General features: G+C 40.7%; 1 protein-coding gene across 1 annotated transcript in view; it reads left to right on the forward strand.

Annotated features, from left to right (window-relative positions):
- The window catches only part of PPP1R1C (protein phosphatase 1 regulatory inhibitor subunit 1C), a 49,056-nt gene that overhangs the window by 12,391 nt on the left and 9,225 nt on the right, over nt 1–27,440 (forward strand). The window contains exons 3-4 of the mRNA XM_058839949.1: nt 7,852–7,889; nt 9,811–9,871. Of these exons, the coding sequence (XP_058695932.1) occupies nt 7,852–7,889; nt 9,811–9,871 (99 nt within the window). The remainder of the gene's footprint in view (nt 1–7,851; nt 7,890–9,810; nt 9,872–27,440) is intronic.

Consider the following 27,440-nt stretch of genomic DNA (forward strand, 5'->3'; position numbering starts at 1 on the left):
CATGTCTTCCTTCTGTACTTGAGAGTACTTGATGACACGGTGAAGTCTTTTCACAAGCTAACATTGTTACAACGTCATCAATGTACAGTGATTGCAATAATTGCAAGCTTCTTGGGAAGCTGTTTGAGTAGGAGCCTTGGGTGCATTTGGTTAAACAGTAGCAATCACTAACAAAAATTTAGTATTCTGGCAGTTAGTTTTACTTGGGGACACCCGTTGCAGACTCATGTTTCTGCTTTTTGAATCTGTTTCTCTGAGTATTTGCTGGCAGCTTCTCGACAGCTCTGGCCTTCCTCTAACCTCTCAAAACCCTTTTTTCTCTCCACTGCTCTCCTATTTCCTTCATGTGAATCTTGTCTTTCACTGCCAGGTTTGAGGCCAGGTGAGAGTATGCCATGAGTGTGGAAACTGCCCTTGGTCCATGCAGCAAAGATTAAATCTTTATTGAGGTGTGTCACGTCAGAATAGCCCCTATGTCAATGTAACCTCATGGTGAGGTGAGTTCTCCTTCTACACAGCTGGACAAATTTCAGACTATATTTTGTGATTTAGGTCCGTTTTGTAGTCTTTTTCCTTTGCCTTGTTCTGTATGTCTGTGAAAGTATAATTTTCTAAGGTTTCCTTGTAGTTTAGTTTGGCCCTCCAGCACTGCCTGGGGCACCCAGAAATGATGGTTGTCCTGTTCCCTTCCGGTTCATGCCAGAAAATAAGTGTCATCCTGGTTAACATTTATTTGCTGCAAGAATAAGGGATTTTTTTCTAGCGTGTATTTCAATCTAAAATGCAGATTTTTAATCATTCTAAGTAGTTGTGCAAAAAATGGTCATATGTAGACTATCATGTATCTTTTAAATCTTTACTCATTTTTAGTCCTTAGTTTACTGACAACTTTCCCAATAGACCAAGGATTTTAAATTTCACGTCAGTAATCCCAGCAGTTTTCTGTTTTTCTCATTTATTTTTACCTATTTGAATGTATTAACCTTTTCCTTCAATGGTGCAGTGAATATTGATATGAATATTCTTACTTTAGATAATGAGCAAGAGTTTTGACTAAGAGGCAGTTTTTGTACAGCTGAAGTTCTTTCCCTGTTGCACTAACTCTAGAACTAGTTTATTAAATGAGAATGCATTTTTCCTTTTTTCTCTTTTTGTTTTTTTCTTTCATTTTAACCAATTCATGCTGTATATATAGGATAAAATACTGACTTTCAAGTCAATGACAAAACTTGCTGTTGCTTACAGCCTAGTAAAGCCAGTGATAAAATGATTGTCCTCCCCTTCTCTTCAGCATTCCATTTTGCCCAGTTTGTTTTGCTGGTGCAGGATTTGCACTGAGCTGTGTTGAACTCCTGTGGGGCTCATTTTGCTTGTAACATCACTTAGCTCCCCTTAACACCCAGCAGAACCAGGCACTGGTGAGCTCCTCTTTGCCAAGAGTCACACCATAGCAGACACCCCAGATTTCTGATTGAGCCTAACTCTGGCATGCTGGAAACAGAAAGCAGTGCTTTGCTGTTAAATAAGTGCTATCTCTTTGGAATGAAATAAATTTCAGGGAGCTTTGAAGCAATGTGGAGGCAAACCCGTATCCAGAGCTTCTGCCCACAGTGACCCCCTGTGGTCCTGCCAGAGGTTCCTCCCTGCTCTGGTGCCAGGAGTCCACACTGGTCAGCTGAAAATTACACAAAAAGTTTAGCTCACAGTGGTAATTAAGTCAGAGATTTTTGTTTGGTCCAGAACATGGCTTATTTGAGAGATAAAAATAAAAAATAAAGTACTTACCTCCTCCTGGTTAATCTTATTTAGTCATTCTTTGGAAGCTGTCTCCATTCTCTTCACTAAAGAGAGGTGTGCTGTCCTGCTTAGAAAGCAACTAGAAGAAAATATCTTCAAGGCTAGCATTGTTTATATTGTGAATTAAAGCAAATCTTTACCTTAGTTGTCCAAACCAAATGCTTATTTCCTGTGTGTTTCTCTCTGGGAAGACCTGCCAGCTCTGGAATTGTCCCCATGTCACAGATCCAGGACTTCACATCAGGAACTCTGTTCCCACTGCCTTGCTCTCCTGACCCTCTCTCACGGAGCAGGACAGAGCCCCTTGTGTTTCAGAAAAAGAAAATTCTGCATGGAGCTATTCTTTTCATCACAGGTTTTTCCACAAAACCTGTTTTATATCCGATCATTCAAAGCCAGGACAGTATCAGGCTAAAGCCTTACAGAGCTGGCAGCAGCAACTAAAAGACCACAAAGTCAGGCAGAAATGCAATACATTTATATGTATATATAATACAAGAGACAGAAAACTTAGTCCTTTTTTAAGAAAGTAGAAAATAATTAAGTTTTAATTTTCTTTCAAAATGTATTTTGAGAAGCTATATTTGATTTATGACACTTATTTAGAATTTGTCTTATATTAATATTTATCATGTATTTTAAGGGAGGAGAATGAAAAATTTGGAACAAAATGCTGAGAAGAGGGATGATTTTTGTGTTTGTTATAATAATTCATGATTGCTCTGTGGTAAGGCTGCAGACCTGATTCATCACTCTTGTATTCTAGTTTAATGCCAGTGAAATGAGACTGATTTCCATGAGTCTGGCATGGAGCTGGAATAACAAGGTGGTGAATCAGGCACTATAATTCCCTTCTGAGAATCATGTGATGTAAACAAATACATTCAGATTCACATTTGAGGTTTGTAATGTCTCCAGTTTCTTCCAAAGCAGATTATGTTTACCAGAATGCAAGTTTTAAAGAAATTTTGATCTATGTAGTTTGTGAAAGGTGGTTTTATTTCATATTCCTATGGCTGTGGAGCTTAAAGTGGCTCCATAGATATGTATGATATATGTATGATCAGAGATGTTTGGATCAGATGCTGTTGTGTGCATCAGGAAGAAAGGATGATTATTTTTTTCATTAAGTGGCTGACTTTGAGCACATTTAGGAAGGGTTTGGTCTAACAAAGGAGATTGCTGCCCCTACTCTCAGTACTAGTAATGGCTACTTGAATATTGAAGGTGGGAAATACAGGGTTGTTTAAATAACTGATTTACCTGGGGGAAAAAAATATTTAAGTGTCCAAAGAGCAAGTTCACTTGGCCTGTAGTATTTTAATGAAGTACAAAGGGCTGGTTACAGGCAGGAGCTAGCTGGGAAAAGCTGTGCTATGATCTCTGAAACAGAGAGAAGAGAGGTCCCTTGGTGACAGCGCTGTCAGCACAGTGTGGGACCTTCCCCAAACTACACACCTGAGCTGCAAGTGCCTGACAGGGCAGACAGGCAGGCAAATGCCCCTGTATATAGCAAATTCCTCTCTGCCCTATGTTTTCATTAATGCTTGCTGTACAAATCTTGTTCTTAGTGCTCCCTCAAGGGCCAGGCAGTAATTTCGATGCTGATTAGCGAGCGAGATGCAGCAGCAGCACAGCGCACACTCTCTCCTGTCAGCACTTGACTGAGGAGGGGAGCAGAGCTCCCAGCTATGCCTGCCACAGCAGCTGCATTCAGGAGTCTAATGAGGTGTTCCTGCAATGGGAATATTTCCAGAAACATATACTCACTCCAGGAGGGCTTACCAGGATATCTCTTTGTAATTAAATGTAATGACATCTAAACCCATAGTCGAGTTTTCATTGATAAACACTGGCAAATAAAAACCAGCAAGCGACAATCAAACAATTAACTATGTAAGCATTCTTTATGATGGTCTTTTCTGAATTTTTTTCCTTTTCCTACCCCAGTGGTTTAGTAAAAAGTGATGAGATGCTCTGTGGCAGTGTGTAGTTAGGACTCTGGCAAAAATAAAACATTAAATACTTTTTGATCTTGCTGTTTTCTAGGAGAAAGAAAAAGTGGTTGTGATAACAAAAAACCCAAATATTATGTTAATCAACTTCTAAATCAGAGTTCAATGAGCTTGTTTTACAAATACCAATGGCTAATACAGATGGTGGTGGTCAAACACCAGTGAGGTAAACTGGTAGATCAAAAATATTTATTTTTGTTTTACTTACGGAGAAATTGAAATGTGAAATGACTGAAAAATAATTTTCAGATATTTTCTTCTTTTTCTGCCACTAAATGGCAGAAAAATGAAGGGTATTTTCTGGATTTAGTTTCTAAAATTGCCTGAGTCCAAACCTATCAGCCCCCTGTGATTTTTATCTGCTCGGCTATGTTTTCCCAAGAAAAATTCTAAACTCTCTACAAGAAGCTTTCTCCAACAATTACACCAGTCTCTTACTGAGCTTCTTTTGTGTAAAAACTGGCCTCTGACCTGTTCTGTTTCTCCAGTGCCTGAGTGAAACCCTGCAGGAAAGGCTTTTACTTCTCTTGCCGAGGGGAAAGCAAGCAGGGTACTTAGCTGGATGAGATAAGCCTTTGCTGGATGAGACCAGTGCAGAGCCCATGGGTGATATCAGAGGCCAGCTCCTTTAAAACAGGTCACCTCTTGCCCCCTCCAAGTGCATTAACATTATCCAGGGGGAGAAGCAAGGCAGATGAATTTTGATCTCACTCTAAAACGACCACAAAGCTTCCCCCAGCACGGACATGCTGCTTGCACAGCAGTGGGGATCCGTGGAAGAAGTGATCTGCAGCACCAAGCAGATTTCATTCCAGCTACAATCAGCCTCCCTCCTCTGGGTTCTTCTCTGCCTTCAAATAAGGGCACCCTTGGGGGTTCTCAGCTTATTAGAGCAGCTTGGCTGGGAGGGTGTGCCAATTCAATTCAAGGAGCTCTGCTAACAGCCGTGTTTGGGAGAGCCCCCCTGGTGCTTCTTCCACCTATTTCAGCAGTATAGCCGGGCCAGGTCTTGCAGGTTCCCCTGCAAGTGGGTGGGATTTTGCCCTGGGTAAAGGCTAAAGCTTACAACTCTGATTCTGAAAGGGGGTCTGTGCAGGCAGATGGGCTCTCAAAAGTGACTCTCCTTAAAAAAAGTGAAGTCTTTGTTTCAGAAAGTCTGTGCACATATCTGGATTGATGGGAATATCCTTTAGACTGAACCCTTCATTGCATATTTATTTATCTGAGGATACAGAACAAAAGCCTTAATTTGCCAGGTGATGTTCCAGCCTACATGAGGTAAGGAACACACTAGGCTCAAACATTATTCACCCAGCACAAAGGAAAGTCCTCAACTGCTTTTTCCTCAGCATGGGTCTAAAGAAGTCTCTAAACAAAGCTCCAGTCTTGTTTTTACAAATGTCCACTTGAGTACGTACAAACCCATTCTCAGGTCCTCATATGATTACTATTACACCTCTCTAAAACAAAACCACAAAAACTGTCAAGAAATTACTTGAGTGATTAGATTCCTGTTAGTAATTAAAGCAGCCTAGAATTAGTTAAACTGGAAAAAAGCCATATGTTGAGATTTGGAATACAATACAGCTATATTGTGTTCTGTGAACAATGTTATGGTCTGTGAGGAAGGAAAATGTAATATAATTTTCTTCCCTTCTGGCTCCAAAAAGAGAGCAAATCTGTAGGGAGAAGTTATCTATTGAGAGCTAGGGGTTTGATCCATATATAAGGGAAACAGCTGATCTCTTCACATTCTCCATTTTATAATTGCTAAGTTATAAACATGAAAAATTAATTTCTCATTCTGTATAACTATTATTTTTATTTTTTTTGTGAGCAGTCCTGCCTGCTTAGTAGTCAATGGGAACTAAAGGATGTTGACGAACCAGAGATTTTATTCTTCCCTGTGACTCAAGTGATATCACATTCTGATATTTGTGATTTAGTTTCTGATTATTTCCCGACCCTTCTCAAGATGAATTTATGCTCTAAGAATTCACTAAAGAAATTCAGTTTGTAACTGTCAATGGATTTAAGAGGGATTAGAGGGTGGGAGACGCATGCTTGACTTCCACTGGTGGAAATGTCTGATGACATTTTTTCTTACATTATACCTTCATTCTCACAGCAAAATCTCTTGTTATGGAGATTTTCTACGTGATCTCTTGATTCCAGTTCTGACAATTTTAATGTCGCATCACTCAGAACACAAAATGTGCAAGCCCCAAAGGGTTTGAGCTGTACACATTCTCAGGCTCAAGACCTGAAACACTGCAAAGCCACTGAAGTCAGGTTTTGTTCCTTATGCAAGCATCAACTTGGATTTACAAAATGTATTTTTAATCTGGGCAAATTTAGATTTTCAGGAAGGAATGGGATGTAATTTACTCTTCATTGTTCATTGCTGAAAGTTCCTCATTTATTAAAAATTCAGTATTTAATCTAAACCTAGTATCCTGAATAAAAAATTTAAAAAAAAATTCCAATGTTGCCACATTGATGTCTTGGTATGCAACCAATAAGAAAGTCTGCAAGCACATAAATGAGCACTCATTTAGCCAGCCTGAATTCATACCCCAAAGTGTTTTATGGATTTGAATAGACACTTCTATACTGAAATAGACACTGCTATACTTATTTACAGGTAGGGAAGTCCAGGAGGAGATCAGTGACCTTACCAAAGTTCACTCAAATGTCAATGGCAGGAAACTGGCCTTTTGATAGTCTTGTATAATTTCTGTATCTGTGGGATCATGCTTTAGTAATCAGCGCTGTTTTCAACTACTCTTTTTAACCCTGAGTATGAGTGATATTAATATCTTTCAGAGAGAGGTAATGGGAAGTACTTACATTGAAAAACCTGGTAATTCAATTAACATTTGCAAGATGCACAGAGCCAATGGTAAAGAATGCAATAGCAGATGTGATCAATCCAGCTGCATGGACTGGCTCATCCCCACCCCCACAGCACACCACAAGCAGCCAATATCTAGAGAATAAGTCAGATTAAATTATATTACCTAGATCTAATTCTTTGCTCAGACCTATGTTTACAGATCTGTCACACCTCAGTGAAAATTACACACTGGTATCTGCAAATGGAAAATTTTAGAAGGCTCATTGCAACAGTGAGAGATTGATGTCTATGTTTTTAATGACATTTTATTTTAGAGCTCCAAACTTCTGCATATCAAATATCCTGCATTATCTCTGTCAAATATTTGTGAAATCATCAGCAGAAGACAGATACTTTCTGGCCATTAACCACATGAAGGCAACAGCAATGAAATAATTTCACTCATACAAAAATTGGTTACGTGCCATGGTCAGGAAGAACCTTGAGCCTTCCTTGTGTCATACAATCTTACTTAGTTGTTCATACAGATTCTCAGAGGCACTTATTTTTATTAGAAATCTCAAGTTTTGCCAATTCTGCCATACAATCTAAAGCAAATTAAGGCATCAAAAGTAAGAAGCTTCAGGAAAAATTTCAGTCTGGTAATGACATGAAATTTCTAAGGTTAAGATGGCTCTTTGTAAAACTTTGTTTTGTTAAATTTGGATATTACCCTGAGGCAGTCTTCAGTGCCAGTATTGGTATATTAATAACTAAGGTGAGGTTCTTGTTATTGAGTGCAGTAGAACCCTTTGTGAGTTTGCTTCACACCATTTGGTATACCAGGCGTTTTCTGACCACAGGAGAAAGCTCATTCCCTGGCCAAAGCAGCCCTGACAGCCCCACTTGCAGTGCAGAGCCCTGCTGCCAGCCAGGACAAAGGACCTGCTGCTGAAGGAACTCCACTGCTCACTGTTATTCACAGGAAAAATGGGAGTTAAGTGCTTCAGATGCAGTGCTTATGTCTAAATGCTAATCAGGGCCTCTGGCTTTCTGATACACACAAATGAGAAAGAAAAGCTGTAAATAAGAAGGTTAACTTATTATTTACAGCAGTGCTGTAGGTTCATGGCAGAGTTACAAGTGTTATCACCAAGAAACTCTTCTGAATTAACTTTTCTCTTTTCATATGTTTTTCTCTAGAAAAAGATGAGAAGAGAACAAACATCTCACAGGCAGAGGTAAGTGATTTTATTTTTTTAAAACATATCTATTATTATTATTATTATTATTACTATTACTACTATTATTATTAATAATAATATAACTTTATTATTATTAATAATAATAATAATAATAATTTATTTTTGAAACATTATTTATTTCTATTGTTAAAAACCCTTTGAAACTCACTGATTCATCCAGGCTGATACTTTTATTTACATTGCCATACCATCTGCAGTAACAGAGCCTTTTAAGAACCATCACTTCCAAAGCAGGTCTGTGTAAAGCTGTGTTGTGTGTTCTGCCAGCTCTCCTTTCCCCCAGCAGCAGGGAGCTGGGAGAGGCAAGCTTCCCCTCTGCTGCCATGCCTGCTTACAGCACAGCAAACCCAGGGTGGCCCTGCCAGTTCAGCCCATCCGAGCGTGGACCTGCGGCTCACTGCCGGGCCAAACGCATTCAAACCCCTCTCCACTCCCTCCAGCACTTGTCAAGCCTACAGCAGGCAGTGCAGCGGTGTGCAGAGCACAGGAGTTAAAAGCTGGCTCCTCCAATCTCATTTTCCAACCTCCCCTTGCACAGTCCCTCCAATTCCCTGATCTCTTTCTCCTTCACCCACTGCTCCGAGCAGCAGGCAGCACTTTAAATAGCAGCAGGAGGTATTGATCAGTTCAAATTTGAACTCCAATACAAACTTATAAAGATTTACTGGCGTGAGGTTCACCAAGCAATCCCATAGTGCTTATAAATAGCTTTCTCTTTCCAAAGAAGACAATATTTTATTTATAAATGTTATCATTCTATCCATTGTGATAAGCTAAGGTAATAGGATTATCCCAACTTGTGTGAAACATGTCTCAAATGTTCCATGAAGAAAATAGATCTGATTAAAATTCACAGTCTTTATATTAGGCATTTTTAGCAAATGTTTGGGTAAAGGCAACATCATTACTACAACTAGAAACTGATAAAATGAGAGGGGAAAAAAAAAGCTTGGCTACCCACTGTTTTTCCTTAAGCTTTTTGTTAGGAGTGAGATATGATGCTTATGTCTTCCAAAGCTAGCGACGGGTGTACTGTGTGAGGCTTTCTTATCCTTTTTATGTAGACATAATTCATGTTGGTATAATATTGACACCAATTTAACTGCTTTCATTTTGAAAAAGCTGCTCTGCTTTAGCACTGAATATACTCCAGTTAGTTTTTGTTAACTAAACATCGGTATAATGTAGTAATACTATTATTACTCTATGTGTATTGGTATAATACAGTAAAACTATTATTACTCTATGTGTAATTTTACTACCATTATTTTGGAATTATTTGTCTTTTGTGCATAGATGTAATTTTGGTGCCACAAAAAGTTTAAGTGTGTCTAAATACAACGCTCAAAATAAAACAGTCATTTAAAGGCTGAGTGATTGGCTGCTGAAATTATTATCTTAGGTTGAGTAGAACATATTGAAAAGGTACAGGGGGGATTTTCCATTTATTTATATTAAAATGTATATATTAATATTTCAGTACTACCTATACATACATATAATGTATGTATATACATACATATAATCACTGATTACACTGTAATTGGAATGTTGGCTAATGTAAACCTTGCAACTGTTTTAATATACGTAGACATTTATTTGCCATATGAGAATCAATTACACAGGCTGTTAAAAGCACAGGCTATCCTGATTTTATGTTTAACAATATTTTTATAGGGTGAAGGGTAATTTTCAGTAGTATGGGGTCTGTCTTGCCTGGGAGTCATAAAGGCTGTCCATTAAACACTGTCCTGGCTGTCCTGTGTACACCTGGGAGCTGGCACCAGCTGTACACAGAAAGTTTTCCTTAGGAGCTCTCAGCTGGGCGTGTGTACAGGAGCAGAAACTCTCCCTGTGCCCGGCTCTCACCGCCTCTCTCTGTTTTGTCCCCCGGCAGTCGCAGAGCGCCTCTCCCAAGCAGAGGAAGCAGAGTGTCTTCACCCCTCCTGCGCTCAAAGGTACCGTGAGCTCCTGCCCTGCCCCTGCCTCGCTGGCTCCTGTGCCAGAGCCCTGGCTCTGCCCCTGAGCCACAGGGTCATGCCCAGGCATCACTGCCTTCCCACCCTGCCGTCACCACCCAGCATGGACCACCTGCCTGCTGCTGGCCATCTCTTTATCCTCAGCACAGAATCTTGCTGCAGTGGCAAATTTATTTGTTTGAGGGGAAAAAAACCAAAAAATAAAAGTTTTTATGCTTTGATTAGCTTGCTCTAACAGATAATTCAATGTCAAATTATGAGCAGAGCTTCTTGAATATGTAAATTCTATTTGTGCTGGCCCCATAGAGTTCTCTGTTTCTTATTTGAAACCACTTCCCCATATTCTGCCTCTCTTTCCAGGCAGCTGTGAAAAGGATAAAAACCAAAACTGTGGGCTGGGTATCTGATTATGGGGAGTGTGAAGACTTTCTTGGGAGGATAAGGAGAAATGAGAAGTCTAGGTGAAAGTTTTGAGGGCTAACATGCTGTGTAGGAATATGTACAAAAGCAGCAGAAATATCACCTGGGATCAGAACAGTTACGTTTAGGCCTTGCTTCTGTAGTTCTGAACAGAATTTGACTTGAAGCTTTCAATGAAGCAAAATCTGTGGTGATTCACCAGCACTTCTGACTGACACTTGTCAGAGCAGGATTATTTTCAGCCTGCAGTCTAAGGCCATCCTGCCAGGTGTCTTATGATAGATAATGAATACGTAAATTTCCATTTGTCTGCTTAACACAGTTTATTACCTGGCAGAAAAGGTGGGATATCTGATTCCTTGTGTGAAATACTGCCACTGTCATGAGGTAATTTATCATATCAGCCAGTTCTGTGGATCTCACTCTGTAGCTTCAGCTCTCTAATACCTGTCCTAGCCACAGTTAAAATATCACTCAGCTGCCATGCAAGACTGTCTGTTTGCCAAAATGGGCTGAGGTTTATGTGCTGGATATTGGAACTAATCTTATTACCTTCAATTACCTTTTCTGGAAGGAAAATGTTTTGCATGGATAGCAATACCTATTGATCTCTCTGCTGAATTATTTTGCTCTACAAGCCTAGGCTAAACGCTGTGCAAATGAAGTGCAGTGTAAAACAGGTCCTCACAGCTCCTCTCAGGAACTGCAGCCTGCAGAGCACTACCTGCAGCACCCTGCTGAGCCCTGGGGAAGCACCTGGCATGGTGTGCATCTACATCAGCTCAGCTCTCAGGGAACAGCACAACACAGGAGAGCATGTGATTCAAAAGATCACAACTAACCTGAAATACCTTGCAAACAGCACAAAGCAGAGCACAGAATGCCTCTCCTCCATACCTCAGCACCCTAAATTACACCATACTCCCAGATACACAAGTGGATATTTGGAAGTTGATGACCCTTCCTGTAAACAGGCTGGATTGCTTCAGCTTTACCATACTGTTACTGTCATAAATGACTCCTTTTAATTTAAAAATTACCCAGTAGAAAATTCATTGTTCTTCCTTTTCATGGGTATGAAAACATGAATTTCTTTTTTTGTGCTGAGAGACATACAGCAATATAAAATGCACGGTGCTATGAAATACACAAAGCTACTTCTACTTAGGAATACAGAGTTTTTAGAATGATTTAAATTGTTCTAGTTTTATAGCAGTTGAAGATAACACTATTCAACGGTATTTTCAGAATAACGGGCTTCACATTTGCACACTCCTTCTCAACTTTGAGCACATATGTATATTTATTTCCCTCAGTAGATTCATAGTATGGTATTCAACACACAGTAAAGTAAAAAAATGAAATTCTTTTCAGCCCCCTGTGTGCTCCACACCCTCCAAGACTGTTACTAATGGAAGGTGGGATAGACTCTAATCGGTGTACCTTACCTCTAAAGCTGGAGATGGTAAATGGAGTGCAGAAGAGGAACAAATATTTTAATTTTTTAACTTCTCTGGCATTTTAGTGGTTTGTAGCTGCTGTTAACTCAAAGTTCCCAGAAATAAGCCAAGCTTGCAGGCAGTGGAACTGAGCCTGGAAGCTGAGACAGCAGGGATGTGTGGAGAGCTGTGGGAGACATGAGGGGCTGTAGTAGGAGCTTTGCGTTATGCCTGCAGCAGAGAGGGATCAAGAGAAACCATGGGCAGAGTCGTGCTTCAGCCTGGCTCCAAACCTCCAAGTAGCTGGAAATAGTTTGTTGCCATTTTTGTAAGTTTTTTGAAGTAATTATGAAACTATGTGAGAGAAAGGCTGCTGGTTTCTGAATTGATGGCTGGGCAGGAGAGAGAAAGAAGAAATTAATGTGCATGTGGTGGTTATAGGAACCCATACAAAATGGGAAATTGTTGGGATGGTTGAAAAGAGCAGAAGCAACATCAGACAATTGTAGACAACACCAGAACTATGGTAACATGTTACATGAAATATCCAAATACATTAAAATATATGCAAAAAATGGAAATGCAGTATTGCTGAGGTTTTACCTATCATGGTAAATATATGGAGATCAACCTCTTAGTTAAATTGCCCAGAGGAGGGGTTCACATTGCCCAGAGAAGATGTGGCTCTGAGAAACTTGGTCTAGTGGGAGGTATCCCTGCCCATGGAAGGGGGCCTGGAATGAGATGATCTTCAACGTCCCTTCCAACCCAAACCATTCTACGATTCTGTGATTCTATTATATGGTATCTATGTGGACATAATTTTCCCTTCTGCCATAGCACTTACTAAACTGAAATTCAACATTATTAGCTGTCTAAGATCATCACTAAACGTTTCAGTTTCATCACTACAGAAGTTTCCTCTAGTTCAAGGGCAGGCTGTGGCTGCTGCAGCAAGCTGTAGCAAACCTGGTGCAACAGGCAGGTTCTTATTACTGCATATCGGTGTGTACTTTGGCGCCTGCTTTTATTTTCCTAAACAAAAACACACCAGAGTTCCTACAGACAGAGCAAATAGCTTACTCATCTCAGGGCATTGTTCTTTTTACTGGAATACAGTGTGCTGGAAAAATCAATGTGAGAGCTATTGATTTAAGTAGTAATCTGGAGAGGGACTCAGCCAGCCAGCCAGATAACAGCTCAGCATGGTGTGCTTCTTAGGATTATGTTACCAAACCTAATGGATGTCAAAGAGGTTTTCCATTTTGCTTTCATAGATAATTATTTTCCTAACCTGCCACACTAGTGTTTGTTAATTCCATGCTGGTATGTAGCAGGCAATGTTGGCAAAAGTCAGTATCTGAAGGTTGCAACAGACAAATTCGTTGTATTTTCTGCACATTGTGATTCACCTCTTGTCACAGTTTTTTGTGTTTAGCAGCAATCTTAGCTGAGGATTTGTCATCTCCAGTTCCCCTGTTTGTGTCACTTTTTCTTCTGTTATTCATGGGCTTTTATGCCTGAACTTCAAATTTCCTCATTCTTTAAGGTCTTCTTCATGTGTGAAGATTGGCTTGAACCTCCCTATGAAAAATACCATAAAAACAACTTGGAATGTTTTGCAATTTGAATAGTCATCAGTTTTACCTTGGGCAATATTTTCCAGTCAGTTCTCACTGTGTAAGGCCTTTTTTTCCTATTTACTACTCTGCTTCTTGTTCTGTATGACAAAATCAAGAAGAATCCTTTGATCCTTTTCCAAAGTAGATGTCCAGCTGTTTTAGCACAAAGATCCATCCATCCATCCATCCATCCATCCATCCATCCATCCATCCATCCATCCATCCATCCATCCAAGCACAAGCAGCATCTTTAGAAATATCTTCATTATTCTACTTGGAGGGCTAGAGGAGCCCTTGGAAGTCTTGCTGGAGTCTCATTTTTTGCCCTCACACTTGTCAGAGAAGTCCAAGATGGGATAATAACCCTCCCAGATAGAGAGGGACCAAGTGAAGGCATCTTAGACTGCCAGGGCAGAAGTGGATTGCACTTACCCCAGGTAATGGTTCTTCCTTGGTGTCACATTACCACTTGAAAATCAAATGAGCACATTTGAGTTTCAGAGCTGCAACACCCCAGGGCATGCTTTGTGCTGAGGCAGGTTTCCTTTTACCTAGGTAGTCATGTTTTGTTTGGTAGCTCAGCTCATCCTTGGAAGGAAATGCAGACTGCAGTGACAGGAAGCAAGGTTTACAAAGACTGACAGAGGCAGCCTGAGCTGTTCCCAAACCTGCATTGCTCCCTAGAGGTCCCAAATCCCCACATTATCTACCAGCTATTGCTATTAATACTGGTGGCTATTTAAATATCATCAAGGTCTCCCCCTGTGAAGGAAGTGCACGTTCCCAAGTGATTTGAGGATTTCATTAGCTGTGATTCTACTGGTCTGGATGTGCTAGAGGTCAGGGAAATAGGAAAACTTCACTCGTTTTAGTTCACTCTGCAAGAGGCTGCTTAGTTCAGATCAAGATCCTACTGGTTTCAGCAGGCTTTAAAGAAAGCTATTGTAGCTGTGTTCACTGGACCACCTTTGCAATGAGGAGCCATCAAATCATAATTAAAGTCATTCCCCACACAAGTAAGAGATGCATTTGACTGTTTTCCCTCTCAGCCTTTTGGGAAATAAATGCTTTAAATCCCCCCCTTAATGTATTTTTCTTTGCATAAAAACAAAGGCTTTTTCCTGAGCTAGGCCCCAGCTACAAGATTTGAAATGGGATTAAATCAGAGCTGTTATAAATCTAAGGAACATTCAAAGACATTATTTTGGTTTGAGTCATTAAAACAACCAGAACTCACTGGCTTTTCCCAAAGTGTTCAGACCCAGGGATTTGATACATGCATAATTCTAGTATTTACAATGACAGTTGATATTAAATGAGCTCTTTCTAGCTTCTGCCATGAATTTCAGATGCTCTGCTTGTTTAGTGCCTGCTTGTTCTTCTCTCCAAAGGAAACAACATGCAGAATAAATGATTAAAATCATTATGTCCCTCCTGAAATATGTAATTTATTAGAAGCAATTAGTACAGTATGTGGCCCTCATCCAAATTTGTAAACCCTTAGGCCAGCTTGATGATGTCTGATGCATCTCATTACTTTGTGACTGAAGGTTAACAACGAACATGGGTAGAGTCTGGAGACATTAAAGATTATTGTTAGTATGGTAAGCACTGAGTTTGGAGCCCATGAGAATCACTGTGTAACAAAAAACACTAAATTTACTTCAAGTGGCACAGGAATGAAGTTTCTAAACTTTAGCAGTCACTACAAAAACTTGTATCATTTTACAGGCTGCCTTCTTGGATGGCAAACTCTGCAAAGAGCTTCTAGCATTAACTAGACACATCAGTGTAAGAACATGAAACATCACAGTATTCTAGAAAGAAAAATACCATGTCTTGTTGTTGTTGTTGTTTCTGCTTCACACATGGGCTTAAATTTAAATTTTAGGAAAGTAATGTCAGCCATAATATCAGACATCTTACACGGTCTTCTAAACATCAAGGCCAGGCCTATGAAAATTCACAAACTGAGTTGGTGTTCAGTCAAACTTTTCTTATGTGTGTGAGTCCCTTGGACTCAGGCTATTACATTTTTCCAATCTCTCCAACAATGATCCTTTTTCAAAAATTATCGTTCTGCACATCAGCCATGTGGCCAGAACAGGAGATGGAGACGGTTTTCAATTATCCTCTCAGTCCTGAGCGTGTATTTTGGACCTCCCTCCTTTTCCAGCAGGCTAAATGGCTGTGATGCTGGGCAGGGGGCTAGGACTACTCCACCAAAACAGGCAATGTCCAGTGCCTGGAGCAATTCCTGAGGTTGGGGACAGGTCTTCTGCTAATGCCTTAGCAGGGCTGCCATGTCCCTGGAGAAACATCTGTTCTTCAGCCTGGTAGTACCAGTTCTTCAACACATTTCTTTTAAGTAGAAAAGCTGTCTCAGTAAGCTGTTTCTTGGGTAACAGAAGGCCAAGCTCTGCCTCATTCTTTATACACACTGCTCTTGTTTTTTCATGTGTTGTGATGTGACAAAATGCTGTCTATATATTTCATTTACTGGGTGGAAGGCCCACAACTGTCTGGACCTTCTGAAGCACTGGGAATAGAAGATTTATACTGCAGTTTCATATCACTGCATTTTTTCCTTGTCCCAAAGGTACAAAAGTGCAGCTTTGTTTCCCAAACTACTTGTTTTCATTGTTTATATATTGTTCTTATCCACATCATAGTCAGATGCAACTCAATACAGCCACACCACTGGATGCAGAGTGGCTTTGAATGAATTTCCTGGCTATCTTTACCAAGATGTTTCCTTCTAGTCTGATCTCTTCTCCTCTCTCTCTCCCCTCCTCTCTCCTTCCTCAGACTTGAACAGTAGGATGATGACAGTAGATACAATTAAGAAAAAAAAGAAAGTTAAATTAATTAGTGAATCACTGAGTTGGTGACAGGGATACATCAGATTTTGCTGCCATCTCGAGTTCAGTTGGCTGCCACCATTATGGTGCTGCCCAACACATTGGCAGACACCGCTGTAGTCTGTATTTCATTTCTTACTGTTGGCAGCTTTGAATACATTTCATTTCACACAGCTGGCAGCTCCTGCTTCAAAATGGCTCTGGCCTTGGCTGCAATAAATATTGCAGTAGCTATAGAAAGACCAAGGTGTCCAGTGGAGCCTAAGCTTGACATCTGTTCCACAGAAAAACTGGGATGTTTGTGTTATAACTTGTCATCTGCCACTATTACCTGGAGTAAAGAAAAAAAGGCTGTGTTGAGCACTAATGTCAGTCCCTAAATTACCACGTGTGGTCCAACACAGACCAAAGTCTGGGGGAGTATTTCCACTGACCTCATCTGGCTCAGCATGAAATCCACATATCTGATAGTTCCTTCTTATCTTGTGCAATGAATGTTAAATGGGCCTCCTTCTAAAGGTACAACTTAATTTTTATGATAGAAGCTAATCTTAGAAAAATGCTGTGAAACAGCATTTATGACTTGAAAGCAGTGTTATTAAGCAATGCTGTATCAAATGTGGGACAGTGTAAACATCATACTGTTTCTAAGCAGAAACAGGCAACATTAAAAAGTCAACCTTTTAAGAGTTACAACATAAAATACTATAGAACTAAAATGTGGGAGACATAGCACATATTTTAAAATGTAAAGTAGAAAACCCAGAAAGGGAAGCATGTGTTGTTCTGGTCACTTTATATTAAAGATGTATTTATAGTGAAATTACAAAGATTTTGGTGGTTTTGTGTTCTGAATTGAAGCAGCTTTTGAAGAAAAGATAATATTTTTATAGGAGAAGATGTAAGATTCCTATGAAGTCAGCCATTTGACAGGACATTAAATTTTATTTCCTTGCTGTATGTTCTATGCTGGAGGTTAACAACCAAGCCACATGGCAGACACTGACTCCAGTGAGCCCTACTGTAATAAATAATAATTGCCCCTCTGCTTCATCTAAAGCATTGTAAATCCAGAATTTGATCCCAAGCAAGATGGCAGAGTGAAGACCTAGATTAGATATTGCTGTTCCTGTTCAGGGTTTGACATCTCCCAGACAGGTGGGGCAGGACTGTGTGCACGGGGGGATGAGTGCATCTGTCAGGGCCTCTCTCCCCTTGGCTCTGTGCCACGATCAGCCCCACTGGGGAGAGCACTCTCCTCCTGCCACATTCCCAGGGGTCACGGCTGGGGAAACGGGGGGAGCTTGCTCAGTTTGTATTGGGCTCTTCTGGAGACAGATGCACTATACAAATACAGAGGTACTTCTCCAAGTAGGGTATTTCTAAAAGGTCTCCATAGTGTGTGGGCTGCTGTCTCATTTAATTTACCCTTAAAAAGAAAAGTCTCCCTTACATTTGTACCTAACTGCATATTTCTACAGTGCCTCTGTCTATCAGTGTCTCCTCTCCATGTAGTCAAATTTCATATATAAAAATCTCCATCCCCAAAAGGCAAAGCTTTCAAAAGACAGAATGACTACAGGCAAGCACAAGGTTAATAGTGAATTTGTATAACATGAAAGGCACCACCGTGCATTGAGCAGTGGCATTAGCCTGACGCAGCAAAATCATCCCACGACCTTCCAGCTACCATTCCATCAGCTGTGCTGGTCTTTATGGGCATGTAGGTGCAGGCTCACAGCCATCAGCCAAGCTCCCACCACCTGCTCTGACTCCTCCTGGGATCAGGGCAATGATTTCCACACGAGTGGCTCCCAGCCGCAAGCTGCTCTTCCAGGGACAGTAGCTCACCCTTAGCTCTTTTACTTCAGGTTTCACCCTGACTTGAGTCAAGGTCCCAGTAGCACATTACCTTTGTGACATTTTTATTTCTGACCTACATGGTCCTTTTTCTGTGGTTAAGCTAAAAGAAACATAGAGAAACCATGCTTCTGATTTTTAGGGACCATCTGTGCTGGGTTTCTTGCAGTGGGGGTGTTTTCTGGGTTTTTAGTATTTGAATCTTTTTCCTCTTTTGAAGTGTATGCCTATTGGTCTGACTTTATTGAAAACCAAAAATTGTCTACAGAAGGCCATGTGGTTCTACTCCCCTCCATAATTTCTCCCTTCCTTCACCCCTTGGGACACAGCATTGGCCAGTATAGCAAGAACACAGAGTTCCCAAAACCATCCACCAGAGCTTTGGCATGGAGACAAGAACACGAGCAGCCTGAAGATTTCAACCACATCCTTTCAGGCCTGCAGCTAGGACTGAGCGCTCGCATGAATTATGTGTGTGACTGTGACCAGAAAAACACAGGAAATACTGCAGCTAGCATATGGATCTGAAAAGGGATTCATTTTCCTGTGAGCTGCACAGGCCAGCAGGATGTTGCTTAAAAGCTGTTATCTGATGTAGCTGCTAGTTTTTCTTGAAACTGAGGGAGGGAGGATACTTCAGGTTTTTCAGCTCCCACACAACCTGAGAACAGCCAGCGTTATTCCACGGATCTCTTACAGCCAGAAGAGACGTTCAGCAGTCTCTGAGCAATTTGCAGAGTAACTATTTCTAACAACACAATTAAAGGAGCTGTGGGATCTAGTGACTGCTCAGAAGGAAAGCGCTCCCCTGCAGTGTTTGCTGTGGTTCTCCCAGCTCAGGGTGCACCATTGCTGGCACACAGTGAGGAGGAAAAGCACACACATGTCAGTAAAGCCTGGGACCGGCGCGGGTTTGTGGGCTGCTCCCTGCAATGGCATCTCTCCAGGTGGCACAGGGCACACCGTGGCTGCACCTGTCCCTGCAGAGCAGCTGGTGAGGTGCAGGAGCCCATACGCCCCTCTCCAGCTCAGCTGGGACTGTGTCCAGGCAGGAGCCCGGAGGAAGAGGTGGCCAGTGGAAGGAAAGCAGAGGCACTGCCCGGAGCAGCAGGGCCAGCCTCTGGCCCAGCAGCCGAGTACCCACGGGCTGCCCATCCCCTACAGAGCCAAAGCAGGCTTCTCTTCCTTTTTCTTTTTTTTTTTTTTTCTATTTTTTTTCAGCAATGAGGAGAAATTATGTAAATTCAGCTTTCAATTTCCTTGCAATCCAAAAGAAAAGAGTTTTTAAAAAGCGGTGGGATTTTTGGCATGCAGGCTCCCTCTGGTGACTCCTAGGTGCAGCTCCACTGTTGAATGGCAAGAACAGTTATAAGGAGAGGAATTATAATAAATCTGACTAATTTTGACATTTAAAATCTGTGAGGTTATTACTACATTTCACCTGCATTCCAGTGGTATGCCTCGCATCCCATGAGTGGTTAGAGCCTGACTTTTACTTCAACTCACTCTAAGAAAGAGCTAAAGTAAAAAAGTGTAAAAACTAATTTTTAAAGGATCTGTGTCTGTGATCTGTGTGTGTCTAAACCTTTAGTGGAGAGTCTACCTTTTCTGTATTTTGTCTGTATTTTCCCAATTAAACTGAGTAAACTGATATGCTTGATGTGCTGTCCAGAAAAATTGAGAGCAATCCTTGTTTTGAGGCTGACAATCCTGAGTGTCAGGTACTGTGTTTCTATGGCATAACTGCCTTCTCTTTGTACTGGATGCTGGCTCTGGGGTATTTTGATGCCTCAGGCAAACCAGAGGAGGTAGGTTTCTCACAAGTTCAAGTCACTAACACCATGAAGAGCCACCAAAGATTTTGTCCCAATGTTTTGCTGCCCATTTGTGCTGGCAACCACAAGGTGAGACTGGTTGTATCTACTGCAATGCAAGTCATTTGTGGTGACTGCATTTTATGTTGAATAAAGCATATCTTAACACTGGGTTTTTATTTTCCAGCAATCAAAAATACTTAAATATAAGAATTTGGTGGGGTTTCAGTTGCCGATAAGTTGAACAAGTTAAAATGAAAACATTTCAAATTTAAAATATGACTAAAGGTGTTAAACTAAACCTTTAACTGTTCTCTTTTCTCCTCTCCCAAAAGATCAGAGCCACTGTACCAGACACCTTCTGATGTCTAGGCTAGGAATTTGATATTGCTGAATTTCTCTACCAGAGAAGTACCCTGGTTGTGCATAAACATTATTTACTAAATCGGTCTGCATTTGTTTTAAGGGTGGGAAAATCTACCTATATTTATGTGCAAAACACCATAAATTGCTGCAGTCCAGCTTGTTTCCCTTGATTAAAAGGATTTGTACTCTTGCTCTGTGAAAATTGTTCTGTGCTGCAAAGCAATGCTGGTCCCTCTTGTGCTCCCAAGTCACAGGAATCATCCAAAACAGCCAGTGGAAATGATCACAGGTGCCTACATCAGGCTGGGGACTTTCTGGGTGAGAGCCAATTGGCACAAACTAAACCTCTCACAACTGACAACACAGTGAAAACACTATCCCACAGCTGCCTATATCCAAATTTTACCTTCTAGTCCAATGGGTGACATCTTTTGTGCAAGTGCGTTCCCTGCTTCTGTAAGACAGCTCTCTACAGGCCAGTTTGGATGGGTGATGCTGTGTCCTAGGAAGATGTCTCAGAAGCAAAAATTAGGACTTGCTAGGCTAATATGAAGAAAACAGTAATGGCCTATTATTCATATGCCACCCATGAAACAACTGCAGTGGGGATAATAAGTAAACACTGGCCTATCAATCACCGGTTTAATAACACAAGGTTTTTCTAATTTTGAAGTTGTTTGTAAAATATGTAAAAGAAGAACTAATTTCAGCATTTGCAATATTACTGATGTGAGATTATGCTGATGCCAAAATCTTATCTCCTTTGTCATCATGGGAAGGATCACAACGAAGATTATAATTATAACTCAGTAGGGAATTCATCAGCAAATTAACAGAGAAACTTATAGACTTCTGACAAAAGAGACAGGATTAATTAAAAGAGAAAGCCTATATGGTATGTGGAAGTATAGCAGCGAGATACACCACCTTTGAATTCTGGGTGACCAGCAAAGGTTTTGCTTCTGTCTTCACTTTGAAATCTCATTGGAAATATTTTCATCCTAACCCTAAAAATCTCAGGCTGCACAGAGTATTCAGCAAGAGATTTAAGTCTGCCATTAATAAGTTTTTTCTGTATCTGCCCAGACCGTGGAAAGAAGTAACCACAAAAAGAATAACAAAAATAGAAAATATGGATCCAGAATATAAACTGAACAGGATGCTGGGGGTGTCTTGCCAGACCTGGGGGCAGAAGAAACAAAAGCTGTTCAGTCATTACACACAGGACTTCATTCACTCCATCACATACTCTCAGGCTTCTGCTTCTCAGTATCACAGCCTCCTCTTCTCTGTCTAGGATTCTCTCCCCTAAGGATGTGGCTATAAGTTTTTTCTCAACTGTTTGGGTTTCCTGACCTCAGAAAAATTCCCATGTCAGTCAAAATGTAAAGAAGAAGAGCCACAATGCAGTTGTCCAGGGAAAAGTGAGGAGCTGGATAATGCTGTCCACTAAAAATTGAAGTCAAATAGGAATGACTTAAGAAAACTAAAATACAGCTTCTTGGAAATGGCTTATGAAGTTGGGGATATTAAAATGCTTTGTAAAACATTTTCAGTTATGTTTTGAATGAAAAAGCCTTAATTTCCATTGTGTTTTGAATGCATATAAAAACCAGATAATTAATTTTCCTATAGCATGTCTACATTTTTCATGTTTAACAAACTAGGAAAAACTAAATGGTATTGTTAATTGTCTGGTACTGTTAATTTTTTTTTTGGTGGAGTTTTTTTTCTTCCTAAAGGGAACCGTAAAATTTCAGAGGTATTTTCCTAACCACAAACAAATTAAAATTGTTTGGCTTCAAGGAAGTGCAAACATTCAGCTACTGAAGTCTGCCACCGTCATTTTCAAAAGTGCTCTGGTATGAATTCATTCTACTTAAACCAAGTCAGGCACGGGGTAACCCTGGGCCAGTTTCAGCCTGCCTAGTGAAAAATCCAGCCCTGGAAGTCTCTCTGCAGGCTGGACAAGAGATCACAGACACTGGCATTCCTTTTCTTTGGGGAGCAAATCACTGTAAGTAAATCACAGGGGAAAGTGCTAGGCTTTGTTCCTGCTGCTCAGAGGTTTGCAGAAAAGCAGCATTTTCCTTTTTCACTTACCATGTGCTGGCTGTTCTGCCAGAACAGCAGTGTGCCATGGGCTTGCCTTGCCCTGGGCTGGCCATCCCAGCCCTTCCCAGCAGCGAGGCACTGCCAGCACCGCACACTGCCTTCACTGCAGGCTTTTGAGCAGAGGCGTACGGCTCCATCTCTCCCCACCTCCATAAAAAGAGCTCTGCCAGCCAATATATATATATATTTTAAATGTTAACAAAAACTGCCATTTGAATGGATGGAATTTAATTTGAAGTTAAAACATATGGCATGAATAAAATGTCATGCTGCTCTTCCATCACAGTGCCATTGTAACTACCTCACAGACCAACTAGGTACAAGTGTCAGCCCATGTAAAGCCCAACAAGCTCACACTCCTTCAGTTCAGGTTCTTTAATACAGCATTTTCCCCAAGAATTAATTGCTGAAGGCAAATCCCTTACAAATGTTCAGGCATTGGCTTTGAAGATTGGTTTGCACAGCACCAGCAGGAGTTTGGAACAAGAATTACACACAGTAATTCCATGGTGTAGTAAGAGAAATGGCCAGGAGAGCCAGTCAGAAATTTCCCATTAAGAACTCAAGAAACAAACAAAAAAAAAAAACCTCATTAAAGGGAAAATGTTCTTTGTTGTCACTGTTGGCAGGGACAGATTAGAGGAAGTAAAACTATGACACTTGATTCCTTTCCTGACACCTAAGTTACCATTTAATCTTTTAACATGATGGGAGCAGAACTTTCTTGTTTTATCCTCTGTAGAAAGAATAGTAGCTGTGAACATAGCATTTGTTCCTAAAGACAAATGTAGGACTGCTTTTGTAAATGCTCACTGATTTCAAGGCCCAGAAAGGACCCTTATTTTTGCAATTGAATCTCTGGCATGAAGCACAGCCTTCAACCTAATTCTACACTTGACCCATATTTGAAGTTGAGCAATGGCATATATTTTAGAATACAGAAGTTAAGACTTCTTATGAAATTAATCTTATCAATTATTCTTAACTTTTCCCTTATTTACTTACAGCAGGTAGGATGATAAAACTGTTTTATTTTGTACATAGCAGTCTAAATAACTAAAATTTGGCTTATCCCTACCTCTAAACAGGTAGGGATACCTTCTGTAGCTGCAATACTGAGCAGTGTTTCATGCTGTCTTTAGCATCAGCTTTCCCAAGTCTTTGCTGATGGGATTTTCTAGCTGTAAAACCTACTTCCCACTTTTAGCCTCCTGGCTTAAGATAATCAGGCTACAGAGTGGCTCCAACTGTGTACATAGGCTGGAGAGGCACGTGGTTAATCCTAAAACTGACAGAAGTTGCCTGTGAAAGTGTAAAATGGTTTAATTTAAAGAAGCTGTGTTTAGAAAATGCTATTCACAAATTTTTAAGGCCAGTGAGTTTTAACACATAATTTATGACAGTAGCAGAGGTTTTGACTTCTGTTATTATGGAGCAGCTGATTAGAGGCTGGGGCCTTTTATTTGGTGGAATTACTGTAATCCTTTGACATAAGTGAACAATCCCGCCAGTCCTATGATTTTGACCTACTCTGAGGCAGACAGCTGCCTGACTGAAAGTGGTGCTGATGTTAAAAGCGAGGGCTTAGCAATTCCAGCAAATAAACGCATTGCCCAGATCTGGCTTCCAGATAAGTGCTTTCTCAGAGGAGATTCTGACCATCTAAAAAGCTTCCCAGGACCCGTCACAGCACAGCACCTTTGGGGGTCTGCCTGCATCTGTTGAATTCAAGCACCCTTATCAGAACTACTAAACCTGTCTTTTAGCTGTGAAAAATTGGGATGGAAAAGTGTCAGCTGGAGAACTCTAATCCTCTCCTGACTGCTGGCCCCAGCTGCCTGGTCAGAGCAGCACAGGAGCCGTGAGGAGGAGAGCCTTGCAGCACTGCCCAGGTTCATTACTGACGTGGAACCCACCTCTGCATGTTCTTCTGATCAGGTTTTTGAGGTATTTGACCAAGAGCCATCCTCCACAGAATCGGCTAAGAAATGTTTTCTGCTTTTCCAAAGGGTACTTAGTGCTGGGCTGAGACTGATAGAGGCTGAAACACCACTTGCTGGCTAACTGCGGGAGCTTCAGCTCTTCATTTGAGCTCTGAAGAAAGGCTGACTTCTGCAGCCTGAGGGCTAGCAAGGGAAGGAAGGTCAGGCAGAACAAGATGTTTCCATGCTAGCAGAAGTCACCTGGGGCAACAAAAACCTCTCTGTTTACTCTTTAGGCTACTGTAAGTGGGAAATGCAGTCCCTTCAGCCATGGCAAAGCTGACCCCTCTCTCCACTGCATGTTCTGGCCAGCCTGTGGAGGGCCAACAAAAGCCTTTCTGTGCAAGAAGCTCATGCTACTCTTAAGGAGCCAGTGCTGCTTCAAGACATTCTGAGGGAAAAATGGGAAGTGGAAACCGATGTCTCAGAGAACAAAATGGAAAGTAGCCAGACATTTGCAACGTGATTTTTGCTGCTCTCATACAGTCTTCATTGTGATAGTTTAACAGAGAGCCTTTTGACTGAAAGTAGCTCAAGTGAGCCTCAGCATTTGTCATTTAGAAGGCTCACCATGACTACAGAGGATTGCATGACTTGAGCTAAGAGAAGAGTTAGCAGCAACCAGCAGACATTTAGAAAATTAGTCATACTTTGTTGCTGGGTTTCTGAACGATCATTCACAAACCTCTGGGGCCATGATGACCTGCTGAATATGCTGATGATCTGATCTGCTCCAGATCAGATATGTGACCTACATAGACCCGTCATATTTGCCAGTGCATCAGATAATTCATTTTGATTTAGTCATGCATATTAGAGAGAGGAAAAAAAAAAGTGAATTAACTTGCAGGGCTGAATAATGTCTTGGTCTCATAATCACAAAACTCATGAGAATTTTTTTTCTCCTTCTCAATCTGAGCTGAGGTATAAAATAATACAACACGTGGAGGGTTGGTTTTTTAAAAAAAATTATGTATTTCTGTAGTGTCAACATAGTTTAAACTATCACATTTGTGCTCCAGATTCTTTTCATTATAGATGTTGGAGGTCCACCATATCTGCTGGTGTTTGAAGACTACATCAATGGTATATCACAGAGCGATTTACACTTTGTGATTTATACAGAATGTAAATCACTTTGTGATTTACAATTCAATTACAATCTAGGTGTACTAGATATTCTCAAACTCCTGTTTAGATTAGCCTAGAAAAAGCAAAGTCAGACAGCCTGACTTTGCTTTTTCTAGGCTAATCTAAACAGATGCTTGAGAATACCTAGTGCACCTACCTTCTGTATAATTTGTTTATCTCATATCTCAAACTTTAAAACCACACACAACAGGAATTTACAGTATTTTATGTAAATTCATTGCAAATAAACAGTGGCTGGGGTTTTGTCTTTGCAACTGGAACTTAGTATCAATTACGTATGTTGACTCTTCTTTCTTTAACAATAGTAAGAGAAAACCTCATCAATTTCTGGAGGAGAGGGACCAAGATCTGTGTAATACAGAAAAGACCTGGTTATATTCAAACTTATTTGCCATGGGATTAAGGGTGACCCTTGCATTCTGATTATCAAGCTTTTGTGGAACCTTGCTTAACAGAAATCTACATGCCATGGGTACCGCACAGAGTCCCTTGAGATCCATGCACCATTTCTCAGTCTTTCTCAACAAAGAACAACCCAATTTATAGAAAACTTTCAGAGGCTGTATCAAGCAGACTGTTCACAGTTACCAACATCTATAAAACAAAGTTTTCCACATCTGTTTTTTTCTATTTTGCCTTCCCTCCCTCATGCTTTTTCTGTTCACTCACTCATACACATGGGAGTTCTCAAGGCCTGGAACTGTGTGGTTTATTGTGTTTTATTGCTGTCATGTCATAGATAACTTTTTGATACTCTTTGAACCACCAATAGCTTAGAGACCACCCAAGAGAATGGCTGCCTTGGGACACACAGACTGTGCTCTTGTTGCCAGATTAGCTTGGAAGCAGAATTAGCCTCCTGCCACAGGTCATCTGGTGTGATTATTGAACAGGAGCACCAGCAGATGAAATAATAGCTGCCAGCTTGTCAGACTGAAGCCATTCTTCTAGGTGGGAGTGAAAAAACACAAGGAAATGCATCTTGTGTTTGCATACAAACATCAGTCATTGACTGGCTCTTTGCTCATACTCAGTAATCATTCACCGATCACTGGATGCCACAATTCTCGTCATATCGTATTGAGGTTAATGAAGCATCCAGGAACCCACACCAGGAATTTAGTCCATGCCACATAAACCTTGTTCAAACATTTGACAGAAGCTGGTTGTTGCACCAGGGAACTCCCAGCTAGGGTGTAACAGTCAAGGCCAGGAACAGACAGTGAATGTCAGGGAGGAAAGCAACAGTCTTTGTCTCGGCAGGCCAGCAACAAAAATGTTCTCAGGGTGTTTCTGAAATTCCATAACTGAGGATTTTGAGGAGGATTTGGAAGTAGCCATGGAAGCAGATAGTTGTACCTCTCCAGAACTTTAGGAGAAGGAATGAAAATGCTAATCTAAAAGCAATTTGAGAAGCAAATTTGTCTCATTTTCTGATGTCAGATGAGTGGGGGTGATGCCCATAGTATATGAAGAAATTTAATTTTCCTTGAAAGCATATACAGACTGAAATATCTTGGAAGGAATCAATGGAAGGAACTCAAGGGGGAAAGTAGTGTCAGGAGAAAAGATACATGTATAACGCTTGGGGAAGGAGATGGGGTAGTAGTGAAGACCCCAGAATAAGGAGAGTTTCAAAGTCTGGATAAATGGTAAAGACTATATGAGATGCATTAAGCAAGAGAAACATGCAAGATTCAAATGAAAATTGGATATGGGGATCTAGAGAAGAGCGAAAATCAGAAATGTGTAAGCCTAAATATCAAGAAAAATGACAATGTTGTTCATGGTACATGAATGTTTTGGACAGGACTGCAGATCAAGAGCTTGATTTTGAGGTATTGTCTTAGAATTCCACAGTTTTGCATAGGGATGTACTCTTGAGTTTTAACTTGGTCAGAAGAGAAAATGACTGTC

The sequence above is a fragment of the Poecile atricapillus genome, chromosome 5 (assembly GCF_030490865.1).
Source record: "Poecile atricapillus isolate bPoeAtr1 chromosome 5, bPoeAtr1.hap1, whole genome shotgun sequence".
In the NCBI taxonomy this organism is placed as follows: Eukaryota; Metazoa; Chordata; class Aves; order Passeriformes; family Paridae; genus Poecile; species Poecile atricapillus.